This window comes from Amia ocellicauda, chromosome 4 (assembly GCF_036373705.1).
Source record: "Amia ocellicauda isolate fAmiCal2 chromosome 4, fAmiCal2.hap1, whole genome shotgun sequence".
Lineage (NCBI taxonomy): Eukaryota > Metazoa > Chordata > Actinopteri > Amiiformes > Amiidae > Amia > Amia ocellicauda.
The window spans coordinates 14,005,934-14,019,254 of NC_089853.1; the positions used below are offsets into that span (position 1 = coordinate 14,005,934).

At 35.1% G+C, this 13,321-nt stretch overlaps 1 protein-coding gene across 2 annotated transcripts in view; it reads right to left on the reverse strand.

Moving 5' to 3' along the window:
* The window catches only part of ighmbp2 (immunoglobulin mu DNA binding protein 2), a 37,281-nt gene that overhangs the window by 23,623 nt on the left and 337 nt on the right, over positions 1-13,321 (reverse strand). Inside the window, exons 2-9 of one of the 2 annotated variants that reach the window (XM_066701036.1) lie at positions 13,136-13,151; positions 12,809-12,898; positions 11,393-11,562; positions 9,361-9,556; positions 8,943-9,040; positions 3,960-4,123; positions 2,686-2,886; positions 599-746 (exon numbers count right to left, since the gene is read on the reverse strand). In XM_066701036.1, coding sequence (XP_066557133.1) covers positions 599-746; positions 2,686-2,886; positions 3,960-4,123; positions 8,943-9,040; positions 9,361-9,556; positions 11,393-11,562; positions 12,809-12,885 — 1,054 coding nt within the window. In that variant the 5' untranslated portion in view covers positions 12,886-12,898; positions 13,136-13,151. The remainder of the gene's footprint in view (positions 1-598; positions 747-2,685; positions 2,887-3,959; positions 4,124-8,942; positions 9,041-9,360; positions 9,557-11,392; positions 11,563-12,808; positions 12,899-13,135; positions 13,152-13,321) is intronic. The other variant, XM_066701034.1, reaches the window with a different exon arrangement.

Sequence of the window (13,321 nt, forward strand, 5' to 3'; positions counted from 1 at the left end):
TCCAGAGGCGGCGTCCCACACCCGTGCTTGAAGTAACTTGGACATCTTCCACATGAACACGGTGCTCAATCAGTACCAAACAATTTAAAACTTCGACATTCATGTCTGTGTCTTGAAGAGCACTTATCCGCCCAAGTATTTCAAAAAAGCCTTCAATACGGGCCAAAATAGTATCCGTCCATAAACCATGTTGATCAATTTGATCTGCTAAGAATAACATGGTATCTCGGAGCCCACCAATGCCTTTTCATATTGTCCGCACAACAGCTTCCATATAGATTCAATGCTGTTCTGTTAATTTTATGTCACAGGTGTGTGGGGACAAATATGCATTTAAAAGTAGAATAGTTAATGGAGAAAATAGTATTCATTTACAAGGTTATATTGTATATGTAATAAACTGATAAACAGACACAAATACATATTTCCTGCATTGCTTTTAAATTGTCATAATTACCTTTAATATCTCAGTGCGGGCTTATGCAGTTTTCTGCAGTTATTACCCTTTCAAAATAATCTGTTTTTATATTACATTTTAACTGCCTTTATTTAAATCAAAATGAACACAACTGTTCATAAGTTAAGCTGTACCACTCACCAGTATTAGTTGCCAAAACAATGTCAGCAGATTTCAGGATCTGCGTTATGGCCATCTCTTCTCTTTGTTTCAGCTCTCTTCGCAGCTCCTTAATCTCAGCTCTCAAATGGCTCCGATCTCCCTTATCATGTGATTTCTTAATTTTTACCTAGAAAACAAAATAAAGAATTATTATGAAGTTGTTTAGCAGATACCTTTATCCACGGCAACTAACGTGGTTTCAACAATCACTAACATATAGTGTTCTATATTCACAATATCACAAGGGTAAACATCACTTTACAAATTGAGCCATACATTACAGGTATACATCTATACATCTAAGGTTAGAATAATGTACAAGTTTAATCTAAACAGAGGTATCTTAAGGGAGTATCATAATTTGGTTTATTAAAAAAAAATCTAACATAGGTTTCATTTAAAAAAAAAAAAAAAAACAATTCATTATTGAACATAAAAGTTCAAGACTGATACACATCTGTAAATGTGTAGATTACAAGTACTGAGGTGTTACGATAAAGATTTACAACTCCCTGGTTTGACTTTGTCCGAAACACTGTTTTGTTCTGATCACAGGACAATGATGTGACAAATAAGATTTACAGAAGCACGATTGATTTGCTGTCAGCTTTGAGAGCATGAGTCATGCAGACTATTAAATCTGTTTATCCTCAGAAGGCATTGACTGTAAAGAGACTTGATTGAGGTCTTCAAAACATTTACTTCAAACTTAGATCAGAATGTAAGTAAGGAATGTAAACAAACAAAAAACAAAACAAAAAAAACATTTTGAATACAATAACACCACAGATTTTGAATATTTGAAAAAACACCTCAAATTATTTGGATAGTGTGTTACATAACAAGAATAATTGATGCAAAAGATCTCCAGGTCAAACACTGATAAAATTCAGGGGCAGGCAATACTAATGCTGGAAGGCCCGGTTCCTTTAATTGTTTTAGGTACTGTTCAATAAACCAATAAGCAGCTGAATAAGAGGGGGGGGGAAAAGGTGATTTTACTTTTTATCCAAATTAAGTAATTGAGACCTGCAGTGGAATGAAAACCATAAACCCCTCTGAAAGTTACATTTTATGACATTTAACAAAGGACAATGGGGAAATTGTTAAAACACTTTAGTTTAATTACATTAAGTTTTGAAGATTATAAAAAGGCATTTTTTGTAATGCATTACATTTTTTTAAATTCCAATATTTCAGCCAATGTTAATTATGCTTTTCTACAGAACAGCAACTGTGTGTGCCTTGCCATGTGTTTTTTTTTTTACAGACTGAAACAGACAATACACTTATTCTGTTCTTCTGAGTTCCATGAACCTGCAAAATTTCACACCTCTGAATATGAGTCATCTAGAGCCGGGGTGTGAAATAAAACAGTTAGATTTTTCACTTCCTCCACTAAACCTTCCCAACACAACTTGTTTGACTGTCTTACAACATGCTGTGTGTTCAAGTAGCGCCTTTCACATCAGTTCCCAAAAGGAGCCTTGAATTCAAGAGCCATACTTGAGAATCGTTCTTACAGGACTTTTCAAAATTAATACAGTTATCATCCACAGTTTGAATCACATACGTTTTTATTTAAAAGCAGGATTTCCACAAATATTATACATATCATACAGTATTATCATGTTATGTTCATGTGTTAATTTATCACATATTACATTTTAGTTAAAAGTACTCACTCTTCCTTTGAAACAATGTTATGCATTTAGTTGAATAAATATTGTTCCTAAAGTAGCCAATACTTATTAATTAAAGTACTGGACACTGAGAATAAGCCAAGAATACACTGTAAAGATTGTGCTACACAATCTATGCTTAATACAAAATAGTAGCGTAACCTTATTTGGTTGATTTAGCCAATGTCTGGCATAATGTTGTTTTACTCAGAGTTTAGCTAAATAATATTTTATGACAAACATACATTCTGCATGAAATAAATAGGTCAGTCTCAGGCATATACTATGTTGAATGTCTGCAGGGTAGAAATACTACAGAATGTATCCAAATGGAACACGAAGAGTATAGTATCACACTCCATCATATTTTAATGTAATACTTACAAAAGCCTGATCGATATCTTTTCTGATGTCCCCAATGATGTGAGTGTTGTCACTGTGTGCCAGTACAGCATCAAGAGAATGTTTCTGTATGGACTCCAAGAGACGGGCAGGGTGTCCGAGACGCAGGACTTTTGCTTTATATCTTGCTAGGCGTTCAACTAGGTTATCCACAGCAACATTAGAGGGGGCACAGCAAAGAATCTGAAAAATAAAATGCAAAAATATATACAATCCCAGTCAAATGTATACAGTCTTAATCATAAACTATGCAAAAAATAAACTTGCATTAATATTTATTTTAAATAAGTACAGTACAAAAGTTTAAAACTACACTAATATCATGCCTCTGCCAAGTGATTTAATTTACCTATAGACAATGAATACAGTATTATGAAATTAATTAATATAAATTATGACACACTCTCCCAGAGTTAATTTTCAAGGCATGACAGTTCTGTGAACAATAACCTAATCACTTCCCTGTAGGACACTGACTAAAGAGTACAACAGATTTTTTTTTGTAAACTACACAAAGAACAATGGTGCCTGGTATGGTTGGCATGCTAAAAAGTATTGCAAGTAATTACTGGAGGGAGATATCATGTAAAAGTAGTACAACAGATTTGTTCAAGAGGTTTGTAACAACCTAGACAAATGGCCAAGAGCCACAGAGCGATTTGGCACAATCTGAAATGGATAAACACAAACACACATTGTTTTTATTCCCATTCCAAAAACATGTCTGACTAAACATCAACATAAATACACATCATAAATACAGTATGAAGATATTTATACACAATTCCCCTCAGTTTAGTGCTACAATTCCTGTATGAAGATGTGAGGTATGTATGTAGGTAGCTAACATGGACACACTGAAATACGCACTGACAAGGCATCTGCTTCTGTTCCCACTGTGAGCCAACAAACAGCCGAGCTTTAACACTGTGGGGAGGACTAATGCAGCTCACACCGAGAACACTGTGGACTCACAGGTGTCTGGTAAGCTACAGGAGGAGGAAACCTGACTGACCAAAGCCCACCCAATCATGGCAGCACTGGCACAGTCAATTGTGAAAGGAATGAACTCGACAGCTTGAGTATAAGTTACCATTGAACATTTTGACCAAGAGTATAACAGAAACCAGTAGTGTTTGACTTTAATACCAGTTTTCATTTTTAAGTTATTCCGGTGGTCTTCATTAAGACGTGGTGAGGAATCAAGCAATGACATAATAATAATAATAATAATAATAATAGGCCAAAATGGTCACCTTTAAGTTTTGTCTTATAGCTTGCAGGATCACTTCAACTACAGTTGTTGTTTTCCCAGTCCCTGGGGGCCCATGTATAATAGCCACCTCCCTCTGTGTCAAGGCAAAAGAAACCGCTTCTTTCTGGGAGTCATCCAGGACACTATTGCAGAAGTCTATTTTATCTTCAAGACAATAAACAAACATCAATCCAAAACACAGAATAGTTATTTAGGAAAAGTAACATATATACAGTGTTTTGGTATTTAACTGATATTGAAATGCTTTTAATATATAATGAATGGTTGTCCACGTTGAAAAATTTGTCATTTTCATGCTTAGTTTATAACTGTATAATTTATATATTAGCTACTTGATTCATACATCATCTAACACACCTAGATAATATGTGAGTTATATAAAATCAGAGCCTAGCTGCAAAGTATTCACAGCAGGATCAAACGTTCAGAGAAAAATACAATGTTAAGGGAAATATAGTAAGTATACATGATAACATACGAAAATAAATGCATTATATTTTATGGCATTTAAAAATGTAAATGCATAAATTTGAAATTATTATTATACAAATATTTTTTATTATGCATTCGAGAAAATACAATTTCATAATACTAATTATAATACTAAAATTAACGGTGTGCTGAGGCACAGGACATGTATCATGTGTACAACAGTCCTGTGTGAGTCCTAGTGGTACAGAGATATTCTACAGTTGGTACAGGTGTAACCCAAAACATGAATGGCAGTATTCTAGATGTAACGTGATATATGGGATATATAACAATATACTTAAATTGAATGTGTTGTTTTTAAATGATGTGCTAATTTTTGGCAAGAATGTTTGGACTGCTTTAATCTTTTGGTTTTCAGACTGGATGAATACAGCAATTGTGACTTTATGGATGAGATCTATTGTTTTTTTTTTATTAATATGCATCTGCACAGCACTTTCAACTACAGTTATGTTCTTTGTTGAATAAAAGCAAAATTTTAAACCTTGATTCATTTGTATAAGTATTTTATGGGAAGGTGATGATGCAAGTTTATTTTTAATGAAGGGCAAGTACATTTTATGAACTTTTTGTCCCTTGGACAAGATGTTTTTTTTGTGTTTTTGTATTTTCAGAAATTGAACACCCCTGAGTACCAAGTTTTAATTTTGAGACCTCCCTATGCAGGTCGAATGGGTGAGACCATGAGATTTGAGCCGAGCACAGGGGAGAAATTAAACCTATGTTAGAACATAATAAACATTTGATAACATAGCTTTCGTTTGTTCAAATTAATACAGCAATATTTTGACAACACGTTTATTTTGAATGTGTACGGGACTGGAAATAAAGGATTAAAAAATAACAGTATAATTATTTCCCCCATTATATTGTTATTGTTGTTAAATAAATATGAGTACAAGTATATGATACAGGTATATCGCTCAACACTAACAGTTGGTAGATGGATTACAATTACATTGAAGCATGCTTAAACTTGACCAAACAGCAGAATAATTATTAGAAAAATTCAAAGATAAATGTAATTCATTAAAACACTTGACATAGCAATAACACTGAATTAGCCTAAACCCTGCCCAAGCTGAATCTTAAATGTAATCCTGTCAACTGCCAATGCAATACTCTTTGTAAATCTAAATTGGTTTCCCATTAAAACCTAGGGCTGGATTAAATCAAAACTTCCATACACCTGCTTGTAGCAAACTACACACATTATTTAACGGAGGTTAATGTGAATAGAAAAAATAAGTTTCTGACAAAACATTATGCCGATATTGAGTACAAGGTTTGAAGTTTTCTATTAGCAAGTGAGTCATGTTATGTTTTACTCCTAATGAGACTTACACATTTTATTTGTGATAGTTTTATTCAGAGATGATTGAAGAGTAGTGCAAGAGTGAAGAAGGAGGAGTTTATGTCATTAAAAAGGGTGGGATTCTGTTAAAAACATAGAAAGAGAGAAGTTGGGGTATTAGCAATACAGATGGAATAAAGGGGTGTAGGTTGTTATAGAGGAAGGGAATTGGTTCTATTAAACAGAGTAAATATATATATATATGTTTTATTTACTACTGGATATCATATGTGCTTAATTTTTTGTTATATATTTTTAATGTTTATGTAAGTGCATTATCATCCCAATAAAGCCAATATGAAATCGAAGTCCATATTTATTTAAAGGAGAACTATAAAGATTTCCAAGGGCTGAATATATCTGAGATTTAATGAGCTCTACAATGTCTGTAGTAGTAAATTAGATGAGTTGCATAAAAAAAAAATATATAGTTCTATATAATATATAATATAGCAATCACAGTTCTGTTGCTATGACCTGTCGTAAGTCGGGTTTGAATTTAAGCTGGAATTTTGTTATTACGGTCGTAACTCATGCAAAATGTTAAAAGTTGTAACCATACGTTAGCCTATATTTAAACACATATACTGTACAGTACATACAAATTGCATAAACACAGGGTAATGTACAAGAATAAATATTAAATAGCTAAAATTTGAAAAGAATAAACTTGAAACTAATTGGAGGAGTGAGATGGTATTGGGGATGATGCTGTACTCGTAAGTAATGACAGAATCCGTCAAAATTTCAAAATTGAAAAATAAGGGGGCTTATGATGAGGGTCTTTTTCGTAAGTATGGAATGTGTAGTCCATACTTAGTATAAGTCAAGGTTGTCGTAGGTTGGAACTCGTCTGTGTGTATGTATATATTTATACACAGTACCGTGCAAAGGTTTTAGGCAGGTATGAAAAAATGCTGCAAAGTAAGAATGCTTTCAAAAATAGACATGTTAATAGATTATAGTTATCAATTAACTAAATGCAAAGTGAGTGAACAGAAGAAAAATCTACATCAAATCAATATTTGGTGTTTTCACCCTTTGCCTTCAAAACAGCATCAGTTCTTCTAGGTACACTTGCACAAAGTCAGCCCTCAGAGCAACATGGCGCAATACCCACCCCGCCCCCTATCTCGGAGATAGCGGCGGTGGCTGATCAGCTTGTTACCGTGATGCGCCAAGTGGGCAAGAGTGACAGGGCATTCCCTGGAAGCCATTGTGGCGGCGCGCCACCAGCTTTGGCTGTCCCAGGACGCCCTAATTTCACCGGGCTTTAATTTTGGCCCCTCTGTGGAGGAGATGCTCACACGCACCCTCCAGGAGAGCGAGCAGTCCCTGCAGCTGGCCCGGGTGTACTCCATGGCACCTCAGGCTCAGCAACGCAGGCCGTCTGCGGCAGCTCGCCGGCGGGGAGGCCCCCCGACCACGGCTCCCAGGCCACAGCCCAGGCCACAGCCCAGGCTACAGGCTGGACCACAGCCCAGGTCATAGCCCTGCCCACCTGCTGATCTCCACCAGCGTCTCACTGACAGGCAGGTGCCCCCCCAGGCTCGCCGCCCTGACCCCGGCGGCCCACGGCAGCATGTGGTAAGAGGGGACCCGGCCCGACCACAGCTCCTCCACCTCCTGAGCCCCGCCCCTGAGGCGTTCCAGCAGCCTCTGGCCCACCCTTACACCCCCCAGCAACTCTCAAATTGGCAACACTGCACCCAGTGCAGGGTGCTCCAAATTATATCAGTTGGCTACTCCCTTCAATTTCAGGCACGTCCACCTCCCTTCCAGGACGTGGTGTGGACGTGAGTGAGGGACCTGTTGCAGTGTGCGGCGCTTCACGTCAAAATCGCCGCTCTCCTGCAGAAGCGAGCAAAGGGAAGGGAAAGGGAAGCACTGCCCAAGGGTTGCAAGGTTGCACGGGAGTCCTGGCTCCCGGCAAAAGAGGACGAACCTCCGTTGACGTCACCTTTTATGGAACAGGAAGTAGGAAGGGACCTGTTCTGAGTGATGTGCGCTAGGGCCAATGGCAGCTTTGATAGATTGACGTCTCGATCAGGTTCCAACGGCAGTGTGCAGAAACCCCTCCCCCTTGGGCAGTGCTTCCTTTTTCAGATAACGGGATTGCATACGCAACCTATCGTTATGTCACTGATATCATAAAAACATCCTTGATTTATTAAATAAAACAAAAAAGATAGATTTATTAAAGCTGTCACAATTAATTACAAAAGTATCAATAAGCAAACAGAGGAGCTCAGTAAATGTTGTAAATATGACGTCCCATTCGTAGAATTCCTGAAGCTGAGTCTTGAAAATGCATACTATAAGAAGCGGTTGAATCACATTGATTCAGTTATTAAGCCATGAAACGATAGATAGTTAACAGGCTTAAATCAATAACATGAGAGAAATACATGAGTTCAAAATGAAGGACATTTCTTATTTATTTTTTAATTTCTGTGCATCATAGATTTATTCTACTAAAAGCAATTCTGGAGCAGTTTCTTTCTGGGTACAATGATCTAAATGATGATAATCACATAAATTGTTTGTCTCTTGATTAAAAGATTGTGGGTGGGTGCCGTCCTGGTTTTTTTTAGAAAAAGAACTGAACCATTGAAAACAAACATTTTAGCAAGCATGCAAAACTAATGTTCTGTTGTTAAAATGATAACAGAATTATAACAAATTATAACCAAAAATATTTCCATGCATGGAACTGTAATGCAGCTTTTTCACAAAGTGTATGTACAGATTTGTTCAAGTTAATACTGGACAAATAGTGTCATAGCAAAGGGGGTGAATACTTATACAATCAAGACTTTTTAGTTTTTTTATTTGTAGTTAATTAAAAAATATAAAATGGATTTTGTTTTTTCCACCATCAACATTATTATTCTGTGTAGATCAGTGACAGAAAATCCCAATTGTAGCGTTACAGATTTTAACACTACAAAATGTCCAAAAGACCTTGGAGGTGAATCCTCATGCATTCCACTGTATATGTGTCTTTTAAATATGTGTTAAATGGTTGTCACAGCACCAGTGAAAAATTCTCATGTTCTATCAGAGGAAATATAATTACCAAATTAAGTTAAAATGTAATGAATAAGAGTTTCTTACTTTGTTGCAGTGGTGGACTTGGCTCTGAATAACCAAACATGACACCTATTAGACTGGAAGCTGGACCAGAGCTGTAGTGATTCAGTGAATTCAAAGCACTAAAAAAACAAAAAGACAATTGACAAGAGGGCATTGTTCCTCACTTTGCTTTGCAACGATTCAGACAACTATTAGATTAGAATTAATATACATTATTAATAGGTCACAGTAAACAAAGTAGGAAAGACATTGCTGAAATGAATGATCTCACCTCAAACAGTTAAATTTAGTCAATGCTTGTTTGAAAAATCTTATACATCACTTGTTTTTGCCTTTTATACATGTCTCAATTTCTTAAATCATCTAATTAATGAATTGGAAAAATGTATATATTATCCATCAAGTAACTCTGCATATATTTGGAATACATTACACTTACTTTTTCAGTCTTTTGTAGGTGACATCATTTGCCAGTTTTAATATATTGAAGTGCGACTCTCCTGCCAAGTTCAGTCCATCTTGAGTTTCATCAAAAGCCACAGAAAGAGCACTCTGCGTGATTCGTGTTACTACACCAGTAGCAACCTGAGAGGACTGGCCAATGCCTTGGGAATCGTACAAACCCACTATGTCCCCTGGAACAAGAAAGGAACACAAACCGTTTACAAACAGGTTACAATAATTAATTTGCCAACATCATGTGGCCAGTTGTTGAATCTTTTTCTAACTCTTCAATGTTGAAATGAGTTGCCAGGGGGCATTAGAACTGCACATTGTCTGACCACCTTTCAACGCCTCCATAAGACACATCCATACAATTACAGCTTTAGAATGTTCTAAGCTTCTTACACCTCAAAGTTCAGATCAGACAATGCGGGGATATCAAAACACTTCACATAAACATGATCTTCGAAAGCTGCGTTTTGTTTATGTCATATTCGTTGCAAACTGTAATACACAGATTGCATATTTGAGAGGACTTAATTCACAACCCAGTGCTCCTCAAGGTATAAGAACATAAAAAAGGTTACACAAAAGAGGAGGCCATTCGACCCATATTGCTTGTGTGGTAGCTGATAATTTAGAAATCCAAGAATCACATCAAGTGAAGTCTACTCTTGAATGATCCCAAGGAGTCAGCTTCAACAACATGGTTGAAGAATTTGTTCCATGCTGCCACAAAGTTCTGTGTGACGAAGAAAGTCTCCTGTTTGTGTCCCCGGTTGCTTATGTATTTGATGGTCTGGAACAAATCCTCTGGATTGACATGGTTGATACCATTCACACATTTTGAGTACCTGGATTCCCCTCATTACTAATACAACTTATTACAATTATTCCTTATTGTGTAAATACATTATTTAAATGTTTCAGGCCCTAACCATAGAGGTCCTACAAATGTATTACTGGCTACTTTGACAAGGGTTGCATTCTCTCTTAAATGAGCAGTGAGATCATTACTGGGAGATGAAACACTGCTATGACTCATGCCTTCATGTAGACCCAAACAATGAAAATATGCAGATGTTGCGGGGGTCCTCTGTCCTCTCTGGCAGCAAGATTCAAGTCTTCCAGATTCTGAAGGAGTATAATGTCTTGACCATGCATCTTGGAGATTGTAGAGCTCCAGGAAACAGAACTTACACTTAAAATGGAAACATGCCTCGGAGGAAGATTATGGCTAGCTCTAGTGTCATTCATTGTATATAGTAATACATATAGAGCAAGGTTAAAGGTCAAATATGATTCCCTTAGACTGGAATAATTACTTTTATTTGGAACAAAATGAGGGGGTTAGTCTATACACACATATATATTAAAGTCTCAACACTACTCAGATGGAAGATATTTTCATTTAATAAAGTGTGTTCTACTTCATTACCACCTACGCATTGCAATTTAAAATAGACTTCTGCTCATTAGTGGTTGTGCACATGCTGATGTATACAGGGACTAGTTTAGACTGTCAAGCATGCATTGAAGCATAATACTCATTACTTTGAAAACAGCATATCTTACAACAGGAAAAAACAAATTCACCAGAAGTGTATGCTTTTAATTAGCTTTATCATTGAAATGAAAGCTTAAATTAAACATTTCTAAATGTCAACTTCTTTTCTAATGGAAAACAAACATTGAAGCATTGCACTGACTTACAGTTACAATAATTACAGGCAAATAAAAGGTTTTGTCTTCTTAACTCTTAAAGTCCTGTTTTCCCCACAAATGCTTATGAATGAATGTTAAATATAAAATCAGAAATGTTCTGAAAAAAAAAGTATTATTCTTTCTAAATCTGTGATAATGTAGAATTCTTTAAAGAATTACAAATATTAAAAAAACATTAAAGATATTGCCTTTTCAATTTCCAGCACATGAGTATTAAAATCTTACAGAAATGTTCGTAGATACAGTTTCCTTATCTAAAATATAAAGATATGTATAGCATTATAGACACTCTTATGGCCTACCTGGCCCAATGCTGTTGCTTGGCAATAATGCAGTCACATCATATTTTCTTGGTTCAAATATAACAACAAGGCGCCCATATAAGCCTGTCCTTTGGCTTCCTATTTGAAGTTTAAGCAGACACACTCCTTTGCGTTGCAGCTCCTTCAGAGAAACACTTTCCTGCCATGTCCTTCAGAAAAAATAAGAGGAATTGATTGAGGTTTATGACCAAAAATGAAATGCACAGTGTTAGTGTATCTCTTCACATGTAGAATATAGGCAATAGATGTATAAAGGTATTAATAATTCTTATCCACACATGTAACAAACATATTTGTACACAAATAAAGTTACTTAGATTATATATTCATTCAGATGCTTCCCTGTTCAGAATAACTTATTATAGTTCTGCTATAATGACACTAAATTGCAAATATCAATAATATATTAATATGAAGGTCTCCTATATAGGCTATAACTGCTTAAAATACATTAATTCACTAGGAACTAACCATTTTAATAACTACAAATAATAATATAACAATTTAAAAATTAAGCTTTGTGGTTTTTATTCACCAATATTCACACATAAACACAAACACATACACACATTATATTACGCAGACATTAGGCTAGATTAAATCTGCCAAATATTTACACTAAATAAGGCCTTTGGCAAAGATCTGAAAACCTATATTAATGATGTGACAATGTAAGGAAGAAAAAACATGTGGTTGTATATAATGTCTTTATAAAAAAAAATAATAATAATAAAAAAAAACTTTAATGCATAAGAAGCTTGCAAATGAACAGGTCTTGTACACAAACAGTGGTCACACTTATCTGTCATCTAGTGTGCATTATTAGTCCATGGGTACTGTTGCCCTTGGTCTCCTTTTTATGTCTAACAACTGTCAGTTTTGATGATACCATTGTTAGAGTATCCCAAAAAATGTTATAAATGCACTCTGATTATATGAATAAGGATTATATTTCTTCCACCTTACAAGATACACCTATCATTTGAAACACATTATAAATTAGTTTTCAAAGCCTTTATTCAGTTTAAATAAATTACCAAAATAGCGTTATATTTTTATATATTTTATATATCTGTAAAACAAGGAACAAAAAACATAACATGTATAAAGAGAAATTGACAAGATGTTGTCAAATGCAGTGATTGACAGCACCAAATGCTACAGTATTTAATTTGTTTACTTTACAATGCCTTTTATTTTCACATCATCATTTTTTAAATTTTGACTTCACAACACAAGCCCTGTAGGAAGGGGCTGCATTTTAAATGCGTTTTAAAAAGAGGATCATTCACTTTTGATGTTTTTAACTTAATTCAGCAGCATGTTACGTCATTAATCTCTTATCCATTCTCATTCGTTGTTTTTCACAGAATACATACATTGCACCTTTATTACCTTGTTTCTTCAATCTCTTCTTCTCTTTCCACTTGCAGCAACTCCAATGTCTTGGTCACAAAACTCTCCACAGCCATGGTTCAAAATGTCCTGAAACAAATACGAATACGAACAAATACGATTTATGAAAAATGTATAGGAAAACTACAGAAAATGTTAAAAACGTCATTTCAGTTTAACATTAATAAATTCCGTAAGTATTTCTTAAATTGAGTGTAAATATAGGGGAAATATAAGGAGATATTGTGGGTACAAAGTAGGTGGGGAATTTCAGTACAAGTTTTTGTTTTGTTTTACCCCCTGTAACAATATGAGCAAAATACATACCTGGCATACATGTTTCCTTAAATTAATTAATTAAAAGTAAATAAATGCATTACAGAATAATTTTAAATGGTATTTTAAAAACATGGTACCAGTGTAAAATTAAATAAATGGCCATTTATTCGAGAACACTACTACAGTTTAACATAATGTTTTTTGAACAAGATAAGAAGAAAATTATACAATAAT